This window comes from Numida meleagris, chromosome 1 (genome assembly GCF_002078875.1).
Source record: "Numida meleagris isolate 19003 breed g44 Domestic line chromosome 1, NumMel1.0, whole genome shotgun sequence".
Taxonomy (NCBI): Eukaryota; Metazoa; Chordata; class Aves; order Galliformes; family Numididae; genus Numida; species Numida meleagris.
This window is the reverse complement of record NC_034409.1, coordinates 109,800,533-109,821,364: the sequence shown is the minus strand read 5'-3', so window position 1 is coordinate 109,821,364 and position 20,832 is coordinate 109,800,533. Positions and strand designations below refer to the sequence as shown.

The 20,832-nt window shown below is 42.9% G+C and overlaps 2 protein-coding genes across 3 annotated transcripts in view; both read right to left on the bottom strand.

The window, feature by feature from the left end:
* CASK (calcium/calmodulin dependent serine protein kinase) overlaps positions 1–7,082 on the bottom strand; it is a 206,662-nt gene extending 199,580 nt beyond the window's left edge. For both annotated transcript variants that reach the window (XM_021407417.1, XM_021407442.1), the window contains exon 1: positions 6,781–7,082. In XM_021407417.1, coding sequence (XP_021263092.1) covers positions 6,781–6,839 — 59 coding nt within the window. In that variant the 5' untranslated portion in view covers positions 6,840–7,082. The remainder of the gene's footprint in view (positions 1–6,780) is intronic.
* Positions 7,105–7,656, bottom strand: LOC110399895 (atherin-like; the record flags this gene model as incomplete). The annotated part of the gene is made up of 1 exon (XM_021399363.1): positions 7,105–7,656. A coding segment is annotated over one exon (492 nt), but the record flags the coding sequence as incomplete, so codon positions are not given.

The window sequence follows — 20,832 nt, the reverse complement described above, 5'->3', positions numbered from 1 at the left end:
GTAAGAACTACGCATCGAAACTTCACCATGCGAAGACATTTAACTACTAGTTTCTGAAAAGACTGAATCAAAATACAAAATTGACAAAGCATTGATGAAAAATACTGGAAGGTCCTCTGCCTGGAAAGAAGTACAGTCCCACTGTACCTTGAACACTGCAATAAAAGACAGGAGGTGTGTAGTAAATCACTAGCTACACCTTCCTACCTTATTCCAGCAAAAAGATGTGAAAGTAAAAGAACAAGGCACATCTTAACCAAGTGGGGGTCACCTCTGTCATTTGAAACTACATCAGGAAGTAGTCCTTGATCCTTTCAGTCCTACATTTATCCTGTAACAGTTTTCCAGCTGTTTCTCTGAAAAGGTACATCTGCTTCTCATATAAATTGAAGGAAAAAAATTAAACCCTTATTATAATCCAAACACGTTCATCGTCAAGCTCCAACCTCATTTCATTCCAAACCTCATTTAGCTATGTTTATTATAAAAAGTGAAGATGTGGATAAAAATGGGGCTTAAACACTAGTAACACTATCATAACAAACTTGCAGCGCATTCCTGTTTCTGACAAGGGAGACAGAATGGGATACCAATGGGCATCTCCCAGGAAACAATAATTTGCTACAAATACAGCAAAAGAAGTCACTGATCTGACACTCTGAAACACATTTCAGTTTACAGCTACTTGAAGGGAAGGCTTTCCTACCCCATGCTTAGGATGTCCTTACCTAGGTATTTTCTTACACGCTCTAATGGCAGAAGGACCATTGCAATGAGAAGACATTACAAGAAGAACAACGCTCACTTGTCTCTGAGGATCAAGGCTCACAGAAAAAACTCCACCAAGGAGGGATCTCCAGAAAGAGATCCCTCTTCAGTGGCAGTCAGCCCTTAAATGAGGCCTAAGAGGGGTGGAGCCCCTTCACCTGAATTGCCTTCACCTGTGCTTCCAGGGCTGACTGGGTCTTTTCTCCAGGTGCTCAATCAGTGGTTCAGGTCATGACTCAGCAGTTCCCATACATACGCTTACCTGATACACACAAAGAAGAAAAAAAGCCACCTGCAGAACTCCAAGAAAATGCTATATCAGCTGACTGGTACACTATCTTAGGAGATCAGTCCAACTTCTAGAATTACTAGGGCCGCAAACTTTAGCCATGCATGTACTATATATCCTGTATATACATTTTAACACTGTTTATTAAAAAACAGATTCACTCTTAGAAAAACGAGAATTCCTAAGAAGATCTATTTTTAAAATTAACGATATAATTTGGCATAAAATACCTAGTTTTAACACGAACCCCTTTCAATTCGGAAGTCACCATTCCTCAGATGGCACATTTAATATGACTACAGCCTTCTGAAAAGTGATCTTTGAAAGTACCACAATATAATAAGCAGTTAATATATAATAAGCAGTTAATACTGCTCAATTACCATTCATTGTCATGACATCTACATAAGAGACTATAAAAAGGCCAGTGTATCAAACAGAGGACTAAGTAGGTAAGTGGCTGTTGACATAAAATACAGATTTTCCCTCTCCTAGTATTTCTCTATCACTCATTAAAATGAAGCATTGCATTTTAACTGAAATGACCGTCAGGGATTGCTTGGCTCCTAAAGCCTAGGCCCTACTCAAGGCAACAGGCTATTCTAATAAAAAGATCAAGCAATTAGCTGAGCAAATCTCCAAATCGAGACAGTTTCTTGTCCCACAACTTCTCCCAGACAGCTTCTCCAGAATTTTGGTAGCAGACGAGTCTTAAGTCACCTAACTCACAGCCTAAAATTACTCAGGACTACTCTGCACACAGTTGCTCCTCTGCTCCTACATTCAAAGCTTCCCTCTCTTGGATGTTAAAGCACAAAAACATATACGCAAAGTCCCTGCACAATCTCAGCGTATATTTTCCTAGGCCAAACTGCACTCCTAAAAACAACTCTACTTCCCAGTTATCACAGCTGTCTTGTTCACATCGTAAGGATTCATGCAAGGAAAGAAGCTGCTCATCAAAACAACACCAGAAAAATGGAAGAGAAAGAGAGTACCAATTCAAATGTTTTACTCTGCAACTAAATATTTTAATCCCACCTTGTGTTCAGCTACAGTTGGGTAGACTTTCATAAGCAGAACCAGGTCAGTACTACAGTTAAAATCTATAGTGCAGTAACTTAGGTAAGCAGATAGTCCAGCAATTGTACATGTTTTCTAGAGCAATACACATTACTGTAACCTCACACTTAAACCAAACATTCATTTTAACCAGTTCATCTTAAACACTTAGACACAGAACACAGCTGGGCATACGTTATTAGTACACTGGTATTTCAAACAGCACTAAGAAATTAAAAAGCTAAATCAGACAGCTTTCCACACCCCCTGAAAAGTTCCCTTCCCTCTCCCTCCTTTCTAAACAGTGAGAACACACTGCAACTGTTTCATGTTTTTGTTTGCTTTGTCAAAATTATACTCAGCAGTTACATCCATTGGTTTTACACAAGATGCAAAACCTCAACAGCGCGCTAGAGAAAAAAGCACATTGGAGACAAGAGTACTGTTCTCACTGCCATGCAGAGAAAACAGAGGCAATACTGATGAACAGTATCACTGAAGCAATGAGAATCATTCTAGATAGTTTTGCTGTCAGCATACTTCCATTTCTTGGACACAGAGTCCATGAGATCGCTCCTCACTTTCTTAATTATTCTGACTGGGATATAAATTTAAAGCATGTCCATTTCAAGATAACAGCTCAGGAGGGAACTGCAACCACCCTCCTCCTGTTCTATTTGAATGGGAAACAGGCCTGTATACTTTAGTGTGAAAAAATAAAAATCCTGTATCCTGTATAAAAATCCCACCACTTGCCCCTAGACCTTGCATCCTTCCCCTCTCCCTCACATCAGCCGTGTTCCAGCACTGCCGGTATGAAGGAGAGAGGAAGCCCTTCAGGCTGTAGACACTCAAACTCCTCCTTACTAGAGGCAAGAGTCCAAGCAGAGAAGCCCAGCACAGAGGAAGGAGGGATGAAAAACTGAAATCCTCAGTGTGCAATGCAGGGAACAGCTAGTTTGAACCTAGTCATATTGCAGAGAACATCCTGAAACTACAGCGTAACTAGCACCAACTATCACGTTATTTTGGAGTATTAAAAATCCCAGCAACTGCACCACTACTACACACAATAACTGTACAAATTTATGGTCCACAAGTGGAAGACAAAAAACTAATTCAAGTGACTATCAAGATGAAGACTAAGGATTTCAACTGAGACCAATGCCCACTTGAACAGAAACTCTTATCAACATTATCACACTGTATTTATAACTTTAAAATTTGGAGATGTGTATCAATACAGGAAACTATACTGAAGCAACATGCAATCCTACTGTTAGGCAGATCAGACAGTTTTCACAGTACCCCTCTAAAACTAACATAAATCAACATGAATCTTAAAAGGTGCAGAAAGCAAAATCCATTCATGTGAGATAAAGTCATCTCAGAACAAGATATCTGTCATAAAAGTCATGTTTTGGACTTTTAAGTTCAATATCAACTTTGTCTGTTCCTAGCTTAAACACAGGCATGCTCTTCAGCGTAAAGAAGATTTCTGTCACATTTACACAGAGCTCCTATCATAAACCCAGAACAGTTCACACCCAAGGTGTTTCAGCCCTACACCTATACAGAGTTTCAAGAACCACTCGATGCACTCTGAATGCAAATTTTAATGAAAAATAAAGAAGTACACCTGTCACCACTATCTGTAGCCTGTTAATCAAATGCATGCTCCGATCAACATAATGGAAGGCTTAAATATTTTAGCTTATGTACTTCTCATCAATGTACAGGGAAGATCTCTTCAGAGCTAACTGGAAGCAAGTTTGAATAAAAAATACATAAGGTACGCTTGTCTCTTTTATTCCCAGATACAATACTGTGTTTTTGAAGGCCAAGCTAGAAACCTCCAGTAACTTCTTGCATTGAAGCATGCTTGTACCAGCCAACTCTGAAAATAAGACAGCAACCTAGAACATAACACATTTGCTAAAGTAAAATGACATGACTAATGTTAGCGTCACAGATGCCACTTTAAAAAGTTTAACGAGAAATTGGATTTATTACTCAACTTTTATCTCTCCACAGCTTTCAGCAACTAAACTGGAATACTGGAAGCGTACGCAAATGAAAATTGCCCTTAAATTTTTTCTCAAGGAAAAGTGGATTAGAAATTCTCTCTACCCCTCCTGGCTTCTCTCTTACCCTCCATCTATTCAAACTGAAAAACGCATGCGTGCAGAACTTAGATGCATTAAATGCCATGTAATAAACAATTCATCACTCTGTCATTCCAATCAATTCTTTCATATACTATTACAGTTACTGTTCCACAGTCCAGCAAAAAGCTATTATCATTGCATTTATAACAAAGTAAGTCCTATCAGTTTATCACATTTAAAATTGTTTAAAGTTTATTCAAAAGTTCAGAATAAGCCTCAACAAATTGGACCACATAGTGCCAGCAAGGAAACCCCCATAGGAGACTTATTTCTCAAGTAGACTGTATGGGAACTTTGAGATTTCTCTTACAAAGTTAGACAAAATATTCGGTTATTTTACAGTCAGAAATCTCTTTCCCACACCCTTTCTGGAAATACCCTTTACTACTTTAAATGACGGTGGTAACTACCCATTTAGGAAAGATAAATTACACGCTTTAATATTTCATGTACCTGAAACACAAATCGGGGCCGGATGTGCTATTTGCAAGAACCAGATTACTCAGTCAGTCAATAATAAATCACAAGAAGGTGCAGACGTTTAGTTGATGTTTTGCTGAAAGACGTTTAGCCAGACGCATATGTAGCAATTCGAAGCAGAATACGGAGGCTTCCCCCAAGTTGCCTAAACATGAGCAAGGTGCTACCAAAAATCTGAAAGCTAAATATAAAGATGCTGCATCCCTGTTTCCTCACAAGTCACCTGAGCATTACTGCGAAGAAACAGGAATACTACTTATACAACTGTACGTACAAAATTGTGCAGTTTGTATTATTTTTTAGAGAAGGGACACCACATAAGCACAGAAAACCCTTTCCACCACCACTGCTGCTATCTTCAATGATCCACCCTGCTCTGCTACAGTGCTCTTGGCAGCACCGTGCTCCTACAATTCAATATTTATCCGTTAGATCTAGTTACATCACAACACATCCAGAATAATTAAATCTCAGGTATCAGCTAAAGAAGCTTCACAATTCACGGGTTTTGAACCTTGAATCCCTTCAAAATTCTCAGATCACAACACAAAAAGTCATTTGAGCTGCACAAACATCTGGACGGCTGTGAATTACCCATTCTCTAAAAGCACGCGCAGTCGTGTCAAGCAGAAGCACTTCACCTTCTTTCTAACGGTAACCAGCTCTGAGAAAGCAGTGCGTGAACTGCAGCAGTTAGCATAAAACCCCTTGTGAAAGGAGCGTGCCAAAAATTATCTTCAAAACACGTTTAATAACAGTTTTGTTTCTTGGCTATGTAAGCCCCCCCATGAACAACCGGCAAGCGCTTTCAGCTTATGACAGCAAGCAAGGCCCTCTCTAAGCTTCGTATTTTTAAAAGTTGTTTGTGGTAAGGGAAAGGTGGTAATACTGCGTGAAATGATAAAGCAGAGTGCTGAAACTTCAGCTGACAACAAAGTAACCTGCTAAGTCCAAGACAAGCATTTTAGTATAATCCTGAGGAAAGATTAATTCCAGAATATTTTTAGCCCGAGCTCTGAAAGCGGGCGGCAGCAGATAGAAACTGAGAAGCATGCTGGTGGGGAGCGGGAGAAAGAATACATGCAGGAAAAACTCTTTGTTTATAACCAAAACACAGGGAATGCCGCTCTTAGAGAATTCGTCGTCAGGAAGAAAGAACTGCAGGCACCCAGAGCAGTGCCACGCTAAGGCTCCCACAGCAATCTCAGCTGCTCAGTCAGACACACACAGACAATCAGGAAGCAGCAATACTGCTACATCTTTCAAGCAACCCAAGCACAACTATAGGAAGCATGTGGAAGACAACGAATAAATAAAAAAGGATTCTGAAACCGGGCAGTCACGAAAACACGGAAGGGGGAGTTCAGCTCCCGTTCAGTGCCATCTGATTCGGGGGATGCTCTGCGTTTTCTTGGTGTGGTAACGCACAGAGCTGTCATCTCCGTGCAGCCCACAGGAGCGTGGCCCAGAACAGGCAGACGGGGAATGCCAGCGACCTCCGAGGTTTGACACAAGCGTGCAGTTAACAGTTGCATAAGGAGACTGGAGAGGCCAAGTTCTTCCCCCCCGCCTCACACATCGCCGGCGAGCGGAGCGAAGGCAGATCCGCGCGAGCACGGGGTGCCAGGGGCACCGCCAGCAGCACGCCGCTCATTGTGCGGCAAGGCGCGGGGACAGCCAACACCTGGCGCGGACACCCGAGCAATAGGTGGATCCGCGGCGATCCTTCCCCACCAGGCAACCACCGATGGGTGTGCCGGGGATGGGGAGGAGAACAGGAGGGCTGGGCAGCGCCAGGCTGCGCGGCGGCCGGGGATCATGGTGGCTGAGGAAACGCCGGGGCGCCTCTCCCCCCCCCCCCAACCTCAGGGCGGTGGGCAGCGCGCCGGAACCGCCCGCACCGCGACTCAGGTGGGTGCCGGGGACACCAGCCCCCCACTGAGGGGGGGTCTGCTCTTCCCCCCCCCCCCAAACCTTTCTCCTCTCCCCCCTCCCCCTCCCCGAGGGACTCACTTGCCGATCACCTCGCACAGCTCGTAGACGTCCTCGAACAGCACGTCGTCGTCGGCCATGGTCCGCCCGTCAGGCGGCGGCCCCGGGTGCGGGGGGAGGAGGAGGAGGAGGAGGAGGAGGAGGAGGAGAAGGAAGCGGGGGGGCCGCGGGCACGCTCCCCGCCGCGCGGCGCGCTCCCCCGCCGCTCAGCGCCAACAGCCGCAACCAACGGCCGCAACGGCCGCAACCGCCGCCGGGGCTCCCCGCAACTCGGGCGGCCGCGCGTGTCACACACCCCGCGACCCCACCTTCCTCCTCTTCCTCCCCCCACCCCCCTCCCGCCCCCTCCCTCCCCCGGTTACTCCCCGGCGGCGGCGGCGGCAGCGGCGGGCGGGCGGCTCCGACTCAGCGGGGCGGCGCGAGCTCCATGGAGGGGATAGGCGGCGGCGGCGGGCGGCAGCGCCGGCTCGATCCCTCCCTCGCCGAGCGGGCGCGCTCCCGAGGCACCGGGGAGGGGGGGCTGGCTGGGGGAGCGCGCGCGCCGTGCGGGAGGATAATAGTAGGAGGGGGAGGGGCGGGGAGGTGCCGGCGCGGCCGTCGGTTCCGCTCCCAGCCGCGAGGAGGAGAGGCGGCGGCGGCCGCGATAGGCGCTGGCCACACGGGAGGGCGGGCGCGCGCGTTCTCCGCCGCCGTCACGCAAAGTCCGTGGCGGGGGCGGGCGTCCCGGGTGCGCGCGCGCGGCTGAGCAGGCGCGGCACGCACGCACGCGGGGGGCCGCGTTGGTTTCCGCTCCCTTTCTCCCCGCCCTCGCCGCGCGCGGGGCCACGCCCCCTCCCCCGCTGAGGGGTCGGGGAGGGTCGGTCGGCGCGCGGCGCGCAGGCGCGGGGTGCGATGACGTCATGGCGCGGGGATGGGGCTCCGCGGGGTGGTTGTCAGCGCCCGCGGTGGGGCGGGCTGAGCCGAGCGCAGGTGTTGGGAGTGCCTCACGGCTCCGCCGGGCGGTGCGTGGGCAGATGCGGGAGGGGAGGTTTTCTCCTCAGTCAGCTGCACGCTCCCGTCTGGTGCCTGCAGCCTTGCCTGGGGTGACCGCCCCCTCTCCCCGAGCTCCGCAGCATTGTCCAGGGACGGGTGGAGTGAATTTTCTCCTAGCAGGGTGTTAGTTTTGACGGGCTGTTGTATCTGGAGCACCGTTTGAATCGTCTTTGTTGCTGGTGAAACAGTACTCTCCGTGAATCTCACGACAGCGAATTAAAGGAGCCTTCTTAGAACGCTGTGATGCACATCCAGTTGGGCAGGTGACCGTTTGTTTCCTCATAAAACCACTCAAAGGAGTGTCTGAGACATCCCATGAATGTCAAAACACCGAGCGCTTAACCTGCCAGGTTCCATCCCTTGATTTTTACATTTCACAAAAAAACTACCCTCAGAAGACAGCTACGAGTTGCACTGGTGTGCTTTTCTGAGCTTTGAGTTAGAACCCTTGTGGAAGAGCTTTGTGTTCTGTAGGAATCAGTTGGGTATTGTTGCAGTTTCCAAAGCAGGTAGGTTCTCCAAAGGTAATGTCTCCTATTTATTTGCATGGAAACTACTACAGCTACAAAGAGCACAATAGCACTACTTAATAGAGCAAATTCTCAGCTACAAAACAGTATTTTTCAACACTCAACACCATTAGCTATGCATTTTCACCAGCAATGAACATGAGCCTGGATGCCATGCTCATAACAATCTGCGCCAGTGGAGGTGACCCACTGCCGCTGTCACCACTGCTGAAATGCACTGTCCACTGCCTCACTGTGCTCACATCCATTGCTTGGTCTCCATAAGCATTCAGTGGGCATAAATTAATGACAGTAGGTGCCATTTATTCTGCATGGAGGAATTCAGTGACACCCCTTTGCTTCATACACGCTTCCATGTCAGATGCCATTGTGTCAGACTGCCCCTCTGCTGCCATCTGTCACGCAGCAACCAAATGGAACGGGATATTGGTGGGAAGGTTCAACCTCTTCTGCCATACCACCACCATCTGCCTCTGACATGAGCCAACATCATAAAATAGAAGGCATTACTTCTGGAGCAGCCCTCATTTTTGCTGTAGTAGTTTAGTACACATGCAACATCTTAAAACTCATTAAAACAAAGGTAAGTTTCACAGTTGTTTCTTACACACACAAAAAAGAGCCTATCAAAGCAGAACTGTCTGATGAAATAGTTTAAAGGCTTGCTTTAAAATGCAGAGCTGAGGACGCTTTTTCAATGTCCTGTTCCTATCTCCATACAAATTGAAAAGAAAAAGTGAAGAAAACTGTCAAAAATAATTAAATCTATAATCTGCACAGTGGTAACCTGTAAGGTGAGAGATGTTCCCATGAGGCTCCGCCCTGTGCCATAGAAACCTTTAAAAACACTAAAACAGCATCAGTTTGGAATGCTGATAAAAAGCCAGGACGGTTAGATTGTCTGTTCCCTCGGTGCACTCAGCCCAGAGCAGAGGAGCTGAGGGGAGGCCTCATGGCGGCTGCAGCTCCTCACAGGGAGCGGAGGGGCAGCGCTGAGCTCTGCTCTCTGTGACAGCGACAGGGCCCGAGGGAACGGCATGGAGCTGTGTCAGGGGAGGGGCAGCTGGGGTTAGGGAAAGGGTCTGCACCAGAGTGCGGTGGGCATGGAACAGGCTGCCCAGGGCAGTGGGCACGGCCCCGAGTGCCAGAGTTCAGGGAGCATCTGGACACCGCTGTCAGACAAAGGGTTTGATTTTGAGTGGTCCTGTGTGGAGCCTGGAGTTGAACACCATGATCCTTGTGGGTTCCTTCCAGCTCAGGGTATTCTACGGTTTTACAATTTTCATACAGGGTAACGTGAGCAGCCATTTTTTTTCCTTTTGTGGGATGAGCAGGCTGAGTACCACACAGGCCTCTCAGTAATAAGTTTCAGAATGTGGGTGAGCAATCACCTATGTTTTGAAAATAAATTATCATCTGATAATATGTACATTCACCATTAGACTCTAACAGGAAAAACTGATGCAAAAACACACAAGGAAGAAAAACATCCATACCAGATCCATTCCATCACTGAGGCAAATGCTTTCACTACTCTAGCAGTGTTGCTTCACAGGTGTCTCACCTCCCTTTGAATGCCCAGTGCTGGGCATCACACCTGGATGTGACAGATGAAACCAAAAACTAGGAATACAGAGCATAATACATGGGGAGCTTTGCACCGAGATATTCTTACAGAACAAACACTGGGAAATTTGGAAAGCAGTTGGCTGTGTTTTGAGGGGATGCTGCGTGTAAACGATTTTCTGTTAACAATCAGAGTCTCAGTGCACAGGGAGAAGAGAGACTTAAAGCTGCCGTCAGGAAAAGGCAGTTTCTTGGAAGTTGAACAATAAATAAACTTTCTTTAGGAGAAGTGCTTCATTCTCTAGCATTGAGTCTGCTTACAGGGTCCTCCTACCTTCCAGGACGGAGGGTAGTAGTTTCGTTTTTTATCTGATGGGCCTAACTTCCAATATCTTTTTTCCCTCCTGCATTCTTTGAACAGCTGTAGCATTCATTGCTTAGGCTGGCAAGAAGCAAGGCCAATCTATCAAAGCTTACAAATGTATAAATGGATGTTGCCATCCACTTATGTTGCACAAGAAGAATCTGTCTGAACTAGGATCTGTACGCAGATCTGCATTGTCAAAAGTTGTATACGGAACAAGCAGAAACAGCAAGTATATCCCTAAGTCAGTAATTGCTAAAACTTTTTAGAACTATGCTGTGACTAATCTTGGGTTCAGATTGAATGAGCTTGTAAAAATATGAGCATTAGTTTGCCAGGTTTGTCAGCAGCCAATACCCAACAGCATGACCATCAAGCAATATATATGCAGATATGTTTGTGAGGATGAATTTCATCCACAAGTCTGGAAGTAGTCTTTCCTTTCGCAGGCATGCATTATTAATTTTCACCCACATGCTCAATACATCTCCTTGATAGATTCTGGGTTTAATTTAGAAGCTACAGGTTGAATTTTGAAATTGGCACATCTAACATCTCACGAAAAAATAACTAACAAAATAAAATCCGAAATACAAACAGAGAAATATTTACACTTGCGACCTGGAATGATTCATTTGTAAGGATTATGGTTGGTCTGAAAACAGTTTAGAGCATCAGCTGTTTCAGGGGTGGGAGAAGGACTTTGTAAGAAAAAAAAAAATGACGCTGCCTATGTGAAGGAAGGAAATGTTCTGCAGACCCCGCTAGCCCTCCCCAGTCCACTGTGTCTTTGGGCTTCTTGTCAGTCATATTCTGAACTGGAGGATGATACTGATGCTGAAGATGAGTATGAACTGTTCTTCAGTCATAAAACAGAATGTTAGAGGCCTGCCAGATTTTTGACAAACTGTACTGTCTTGTTAAGGTGTGCAAGTTCTATGATCTGAAAATAGTTCATATTTGGGACAATAAAAGTGGTTTTGGTTGCAGTAAAAAGAAGCGATGTTTGCATCAAGACAGACTTGCACAGTTTGAATCTTTGTAAAAAATATTTTCCAAGAGTACTGTACAAAGTCATTAGCCAACCTTGAACAAGTCTGGAAAACTTCGTACAGCAATATATAATTAAATCAGCTTAGAAATCTTGCATGTGGCAGAGCAGTCTGCAGTTGCAAAACTCAGGTGTAGCACACAGAACAATAGTCCACACCTGAATTAAAGAGGGTGGGTTTCATGTGAAAGCCATTTTGTTTGTCTAGGAAGATCAGTTTCCAGCTGCATTTCTTCTTTTTTTGAAGTTCCTCCACAGTGTGAACTCTTCATTGTTAATGAGAAGTGGACTTTTCACTGCTGCCCTTCTGCACTGAAGACGTGATCAGGTCTCTCTTTTCTGCAGCCCCCAGTCTTCAAAAAACAGTTGGAGCTTATCTCTGTACCTTGCCCCCATCTAGTTCCATTGAAATTGACCCCAAGGTTCAAAAGTTCTTGGAAGAGATATGAATGTGTGTACATGTATGTGAACATGGCAGAGCATAAACATCATTTCCTTGGGCAACCAGCTATGAACTGACTTTTTTTTAGAATGAGGAATTCTTTTTCATTGGCTTTCAAACATGATGAACACTTCACCTTTACCAGATACTGAGCTCATACTGACCCGGATGGGAGAGTGCCAGGTCAAGTAATCAGGCAGGTCTTGGCGAAGGAAAGGTAAGGGAAAAAGTCATGTTCCTTATCTGTAATTAGACTATAGTCATAAGTGAATATAAATGACAGTAACACTGTTGAAGATAGTACACTAACAGAATTAGAATGTGTCTGATACTACCATAGATGCTCACAGTCACCCTTCAAAATCAATTTATAGTGGTGAAACAGATGCGTGTAAGAGCAACTGGCAACATCAAAAGAGAGGGAAAAACTTTAAAATGACATAAAGCCTTCCTTAAGAGGGTCTCTTTTTTAGCTGTTTTTTGCCATTCCATTTTTCCATTCATTGTATACTTTGTACCTGTGAACAATCTTGATTGGATTACTGGAGAGCTTAAGGACACACACTTATTTTTTTCTCTAGAGTTGCAGCTTTTTCTTATTGGCACATATGGATTAAGTAATATGAATTGTGAAGGAAATCTCCTCTTGATCCCTTTACAGCAAGTTTTTCAAATTAAAAAGTTCTTACAGGATATACAGGGGATAAAAATAGGTAATAAAAGCAAGTCAAAATGCTGTCTATCTTTGCATTATTATCACAAGCAGTAACTTGTGACTGTATGCTACAATCATGCACCTATACACAGATAAATAAGCTAAAATGACATCATAAGGAAAACCTCAGAATGCGACATACTAGCATGGAAATTAATGATAATAATAAAACCTAATATTATCCTACCATCTTCTCTCTTGCGTTTCTCACCCTCCTACTACACTATGTAAACGTATTAAGCTCTTTTGGCTTGACACATGCCACCCTGATAGAAATCCAGAAGGGCCTCACGAAGGAGAGAGAATGCCCAGAGGATCCTTGGTGTAGGTAAGAAGAAATGAATACTGTACCTAAAGGAGATCCAAATGTACGGTTTCCATGCATGATGCTGAATTTGGAACTGTCAGTTACAGCTCCAGAAAGAGTCCTTATCATCACCTTGACAGTTCTCTGAAGCAGTTGCTGCAGGGTGCAGTGGCAGCCAAAAAAAGCCATTAAAATACTAGACATCATCAGGACGAGCAAGAAAGCAAGACAGGATGTATCATTTTGCCACCATACAAAACTCTGGTGCACCTGGAGTGCAGATTTGAGCTGTCCTATCCCAGCCCTTCCAGTTTCTAAAGAACACAGAACGTTGGTGCTGGGGCTGTGGAAAGGGAAATGACTGCAAATAGTGATTAGGCTTTCATGTACTTCCTAAACTGTATCTCCTGCTATCACTACTCTGTTTGCATTTTTAAAAGTGTAAATACAGTCATTCATTACAAATTATGCAGTCAACTTCTCAACATTTGGAGAAGTGCAAGTCAGTGTACCTAGAATGTGAAGGATAAGTCTTACCCAGTAAGAAAGACTTTGTTATTGATCTCAGTCTGTCCCTTGCCAGGTAAGTACATCTGGATGAACCCATTAGGGCATTTCTTATATTCCCAGCCTTTTAGTTTCTTCTCTGTGTTTCATTTTTCGTTCCCAACTTTGTCCTTTATTTTGTCCTCATTCTGCCAGCACTTTCTTTTCCAAACCGTATTTATTAGATTTGAGATGCCTATTTTTTCTCACTGCATTCCCCAACTCACTATTTCTATTAATGTGCAGTAATACAATCTAGTAGCTGACAAGTCTTACAGTTGAAGACTTTTAAGACATTTTTACAGCTTTACTGCTTATCCTATAGCCTCAGGGTAAGCCAAGCTTACCACATTTTATACTTCAGAAAAGAACACTAATTTTGTAAATAGTTATTTGCCAAGTGTTCCATCTTCCTCATCTTCCATCTTTTTTCCCCTTTTCCTTCTAGTTTCCTCTGCCTGCATTCTTTTTATGTGGGGTACAGCTACACAGAAGAGAGCAATCACTGTTCTGCCTGGTCACTTAGCTACTTCCCACATGCTTCTCTTTTTCCTATGCAGAACAGTGATTGCGCTCTTCCCTTGCTGAAATGTTCCAGCACTGTATGATTATTCACTCACAAATGCACAGGCTCTTTTATCCTTCAAGAACAAAACCACCTGTAAAGAAAGGAGTTAGTGATGACTTCCTGATTTGGACTGACAAAGTTACAATTCAGAAAGTTTCTTGCAAGTCTTTCTTTGTAGAAATACAATTCGCAGATTGTTTTACAACAGATCTTTGGAATTTAGAAGGGAAAAGTCCTTGAGGGCAAAGCTGTGTGCTGTCTGTGTCCTGTGAAATTCCATGCAGGTTTGACAGAGGGAGAAACTGGTGGAGAAGTATCCTTACTTCCCTATGGCTGAAGTTGTCAGCACAATTTGTGCAGCCTGCTGAGCAAACCCAACCTGAGCGTTCTCACCTGGGGCAGCACCTACTGCAACAGCATTGTGCTGAGAACCAAGAACATCTGGGCTGTGGCAAAAAGGTCATAGTGAAAGTGAAGCTTAGCAAAACCAGAGAAACTAAAACAAGCCATGCTCTGTAATACCTCTCTAAATCCAGCACATGGCATCTCTTTGACCTCTTCCATTACGGGTGCAAGAACTCCCTTATTTCAGATAAATTTGAGCCATACTCCCCTGATGATCTGCTACATGTGGTTTAAATATCACCAGAGATTTTTTATGTGTAGCTCGAGGCCTTTTCGTTTGGGAGGAGAAAGTACTTTCACAAAGACAAAATGCTTTTTCTGTGTCAAAAGGTATTCATGTGCTGTGTGTGAAATTATTATTAGAACTACTCTCCTTTTTGCTTCAACTATTGAAATGTTAATAGAGAATGTAACAGAAGGTGGGAAGAAGTGGAACAATGATCCTGATGTTAGGAGCCTGACATACAGGTGAACAAATTTGCTGTTACCTTTATAGTAAAATGTTGTCCCTGGTGATGCTTTGCGCATTGTTTATCCATGTTTATACAGGAGTCCGATATGCTCAGCTTTGGGTTTTTTGTCTATCAGTGCTCATCTGGAGAAAGGACTTTGCTCTGAGTTTCCTCTGAGCTTCAGATGTACGGGAACATCAAACACATCTCTGCTCTTTCACCAGTGTAAGATCCATGTGTTGTCATAGAAGCAGAGAGAAAACAGGGATCATAGAAATGTGTAAATGCTTTTTTAAGAACAGCTGTCACGATTAATACCTATTCCTACTTAGTATATATGTTGCGTGTGATGACTTCTAATCAGAAGTTCTGTCTGATGCTGATGGTGTCTTTAGCACACCTGAAACAACAGTGTCTAGGAGATCTAAATTCTGGATTTTGTATTTTTGACTGTAATTTAATGAGTACAAAGCTTTAGGAGTCATTATGTTTTCTGTGAGGAAAAGAAAGAGCCAAAGGTTACACTTTTTATTCACAAATCTGTATAATTTCTGCTTTGATCACTGTAGAGCTGGACTCTAGGTGGGTGTATTGGCCTCTTCACAAGGAACTTAAGGAAAATGAGAGCTCTGATGATGGATAAAGAGATATATATGTTAACATCTCTTGTCCTTCCCAGCCTCGTGAACAGCTAGCTGTGTTGCCTGTCACTCAGAGTCTGAATTACCCACTTAGAGTGTATTTTTCTTAGGCTAATTAAGGCCATCACTGTTGCTGACATCCACGTCTGTGCTGTTTGAGGCTGGTGCTCAGGAACAGAGAAGCATCTTTAAGGCCAGCACAGAAGAGGAAAACACACTGATGTCCTTTCCATGCTGTCACTATTTGTCTTCCTTGCTGTTTCGGTTCCCTTTAAGGAGCGTTTACAAATACCATGTTGTCCATTATGCTCCATACCCACAGGCCTTGAGAATGCTCATGCTAAGGCGTTCTGGCCTTGGATACAAGGCAGTTCTTAGAAGCCTTGAGTTCAGTCATAATAACTGATTCTTTCAAATTAGAGCAAAAATATTAAGTGTATTTTCTTGCTTTTAAAGAAAGGAGATGCTATCTAAAAAAATTCTACCTAAGCACTGATATCTAATAATTAACTCTGCAGTACTTATTTACAGTAAATGACAGAAAAATGGGTAAATCATTCTATGAGTGGAAAAGCTCTGACTCATGTTCCTAGGTACAATGGTGGTTGTGTTATTTGTTCTTTTGTGCTTTTGGTTGGAGGTGTGAAGATAATCACAGAGCAGATGTGGCACGGAGTACTTGTCTCCAGGCAGAAGAATAACAACTCAAAAATATGAGGGGCAGACACACTCCAGCAAAGGAATATATACAGGGAAACACAGTGTTGCCTCTGCTGTAGCTACAGCCAGTGCTTAGCCAGCCAAATAAAACACCTCTGCTGGATATGGCTGTTTGACACTTCTGGTGCCAAGATTGGACAGTCAGTTGGGCTTGGGTAGAAGGTATTATGTGCTCTCTGGTGCACTGGGGAGGCAGCGAGCAGCTCCAGGAAAGTTCATACATTTCCCTTCTGAAAAGTTCAGCTAGTTTGTAACTGATCTTTCAGAGAGGATACTTTAAACTTTTCCATTAGAACATGTACCAGAACAAAGAAAATGAGTAGCTTTTTAAAAAGTGAAAGGCTTTTTTGTTTTGTTTTGTTTATTATATGGTCTGCCTTCCACCTTTCACAGAAGTGAAAAAGATCTATCACATGTCTGGGTTGTTCTGTGATGAGCATGAACCAAGGAATTTCACAGGGATCTGCCTCACCCAGAGAATGAGCTCTTAACAAGAGCATTGCACTTTGCAGGCTTGTATTTAACAACAGGTTCAAGCCAGAACCTCTTAAAGATGTGTTTCTCCACAACTTCCCTCTGCAACCTGAAATTAAACATTAACGTAATAGAGAAGTTCAGATACTAACTTAATTTAATGTAATGAACAAACGCATGTTCAATTAGCCTCCAAGGTACTTTGCATTGATTTGTGGAATTGGAAATCTCTCCCAGCGTATCGATATCCTCATTGTCAGGTAACAGCAGGTCTGTTAGATCTAGTTGTGTCTTGTCCTGAAACCAATCCATCTCAACCTGCTGCAGCTGTTGTCTGTCACATTTCTGAGACAGCTTATGTTGGTAGTTCTCCTTTAGAGAAAGTGTCACTTAGTCCTCTCATATGTCCACCTGGTGTGTCAGCTTCATCTGACCACAGGATAATTCATGTGACAATTTTGCTTTTTGCAGTCATTTCTTTTCGTTGTAGATATTCTTCACAGTTTTTTCTTTCTTTCTTTTTTTTTTTTTTTACAAAATGGTGATAGATCCCAGGACTCTAGATTGTTTTCCTCTTAATTTCCCTGCCCTTGTCTATTTTTCAGCATATCTGCTGGTTACCATGACTTTGATATGAGTTCCTAATAGAGCAGGCACTCTTGTTTCCTGATGGAAAAAAATGCCAGCAGGTGACAAGCTGTGTTACACTGGTACCACTCTGTTATTTAACAGTGCTAATTATGGGTCAGAATTGGCATCCACTTCTGTATATTCTTTAACATGTTTTCTGCTAGTCTTCAGAGGCTGAAGGTAAGGGAGGAGGTAAGGGAGGTCCCAGTTATATGACTAAACTTACTATTTCAGACCAAAATGGTTGAATGCAGTCCTGATAAATGTCAGCTACTACTATATCAGGTACACCAGGCCCACCATATCTAATCAAGCTTGTGATGTAATCTTTCTATGCTGTTATGTTTTTGAGCAACACTATCTCAGGAAGATGAAAATATAAGTACATATCTAGGGTTAAGAGACTGTTGACTATCTGTTTTCCTTTTCTAGCCAGGACATGCAGATTTGTTTCTCCTTTGCATTGGGAATAAATGTTTGTGGTGCCTCATGACAAGTTTTACCACTTCCTTAATATTGTTATAATTTAGGATCAGGACAAATCTCTAGTCCTCCTCTTAGAATTTCAATCTCTAAATGAGTTTGCTCTGTCAATTTTATCATTTTTCAATAACATCTTAAAAATGACTGCTCTCATGTCGTTAAGTATCATTCTGGTACTAAGAGGTTCCCTCAGTTCTACAGTGATAATGAGTAAAAGCAGTATAATATACTAGGCACAGTATGTAAATAGCTTTCATTACATTTTTTAAGCAACTTTTTTGTTAGAACAGGTTTTATCTGCCTGATTCACAGAAAAACCTAAACATGGACGTTGATCCATTGCCCTGTTGTTAAATCTTCTGGAAAGCTTGTTTGCATCCACCAAAACTTTTCTAGGTTTATGTTTAGCTTGCAAATACCTTATCTGTAGCCAAGTGTCCCCTTTTACACCAAAGTACTCTTTCTCAGATCTCTGTGGCTGACAAGTCGGTTTCATTTAAAACTTTCTATCTGCTGGGTTACTGACCACTGTCTCCATGTGCTCTCTTTCAGAGCACACTAGCATTTTGCTGGCTGCTGTGCAGCTGTAGACTGCCCCTTTGCAGAGCACTCCTGCCACTGCCCTTCTTCAGTCAATGACAGACAGCTCAAGTTTTGTGAATACTTTCATAGGCCTCTTCGACTCCTTCATTTTCTCAAAAGTGTTGTCAATAGGATTTACAGCAGTTTCTCACACACTTGGTTGTGTCTTTTCTTTTCTACGGTGGCAGTCTTAGAAAGCTGGTTCTGGCAGCTGGGCCAGGCACCAGTTTGCCTACAACATTAATCTCTCTGAGGAATCTTTATATGTCTGTCAGACTGGGTGTACTAATGATAACACCAACCTCTCTCATCGTTTCCTAAACCATTATAGAAAATTAGGTGGATTAATGAATACTTATTAAGTTTCTGAAGCTACCCAGATCATTTCAAATGGATACACGAGCTTCTACCAGGATTGATGGAATGAGAATGGATGTCTATTTTGTCCCTAAGCATCCAGCATATCCCAGATGCAAGATTATATGCCTTAATTTGAACCTCATAAATTAAAGCAGATATGACTAAATTTTGGAGAGTGTGCTCCTGTGCTAAACTACTTGTATGTGATGGCTCAAAGCTCTGCATAGGTTAATTTACTATGCTTAAAGATTGCCAGTTTAAATTTGGCTCAGGTATTTGTACTATCTATTTCAGTCTTTCATGCAGTTGTATCATGAGTTAATTTCATTTTGGTCCTGGGCTTTGTTCTGTAAGCATACAGAGCCAAGAACTTGGAGTGAAGACTGATTCATTCACTGATTGATTGATTTCTCGCTGACCACCTTGGCTTAACCTGGCTCTCTGCAGCAGCTATTGCTTGTTTTCCAGAGCTCCTGGAAGCTGCAGTTCCCAACAAGGAAAAGCCCTACAGCTGATGCTGTCAGCTAACAGCAGCTATGGTGCAGAAAATGTTCTCAGATCTTGTACTTTGAAGTTTATGGATTGCACTCGTAATGATCACTCTTCTCTGAAACATGTTCCCTAATGCTGAAAGTGTTTACTGAAATAATTTTCTGTGGACAGGCAAAAATTGTATTAAATTGTAATAAAATTCATTTCAGCACTAAGGAGATTCCATCTTAAATGTGAAAATGAAACAGGTCTCAGCAGACCTGTTAGCTTCAGCAGACACTTATGCTGTTGCTCAGCATACCCTTGTTTTACTAGAATTACATTGAAAGTTGTAAGATTTTCAAAAGATCTTCAGCCTTTTGTTTTCTTTTAACATCTCAATTCAAATAAGAGGAAGCTGGTAACATCGCTTGCTCTGTTTCTTAGGTAATATGTTATGCATTTTTCTGTTTTTTCATTTCACTTTTTACTCTTTATGCTTTGATTTTTTTGTGTTGCATGAGTGATACAGTAGCCCTAAATGTAGCTGAATATTGCTCTTGAAGCTCACTCTTAAATGTATCTTATAAAAAAGAATTGAGTAAACTTAGTTATTGACTAAAAGTTTAATCTTCTCCTTTCTCTCTGTTTGACTGAAGGTCAATTTGAAGTACCTTTGTCATTCTTCTACTATTTGATAGGCAAAATATTTTGGAAAATATTTTGAGAGGGAGAAATAGCACAGAAAAAACCTTGTTCCCACAAAATCTTAAACACATGGAGTTCAATCCTGCTACACACTGAAAGACTGCAACTATAATTTGTTTTCTGAGGTAGGGATATCTCATATCTAAGATTGTGTACATGTTTAAGCATCTGACAAAACTTTGTTTTATCTATTTAACTGAATCAGCCTTCTGTATAGTGATACCAAGTAAGTACTCTCTTCCAGCATGCCTGGCCCATTTTCAACCCCTGCAGTGAAAAAAAAAAAAAAGACCTTCCTCCAAGGGGAAGCTGACACAGGAAAGGTGCTAGTGAGGGAATCCCCTGCCAAATTCAACTCATAGCTTGCTCTGGATACTTGCTTCTTTGCTGTTGCTTCTGCTGCACAATCACAAGCCTATGGAATAGATCTACAGATCAGATGAACTGGACATGCAACATGAAGAAAGCAGTGCTCCCTAACCCAATTCTGTGTATCTTTTACCCCTTTCTTCTTAGTGTACTTATGGAAAAGTGACCCTGACAAGATCTTTATAGTTTGACAGATTGTTGCCAGGAATTTAGCACGAAAGACCAAACAGTTTTCAGTCTTTCAAACAAATTCATTCCTTAACGCAACATATTGAGAGAAGGAAAAATCATGTCCTAGGCAAAGATAGCACAAGATCAGAATAATATTTTCTGATTCAAGTGCCAACATGTGGAAAAGAAGAGAAAAACTTTGCTCTCAGCCATTCAGAATTTTTTTGGCAGAGAGAAAGTCAAGAGTTGTACTGAAATAAGGAAATACGTATGCGGACCATTGAGATCAAAGCCATCGTACACTGTAGAACAATCGACTGGCACTGGCTAGTGCCTTTGCAATGTATTTATTTAAATATGAATTTAAATACATGTGTATTCATATAGTAATAGTTCTACATTTCTGCAGCTCTCTTTCACTTCCATTTGCATATTGATCTTGCATCAATTTGAGTGGGACTAAATTGCTTCACAAAGTTTGATGCC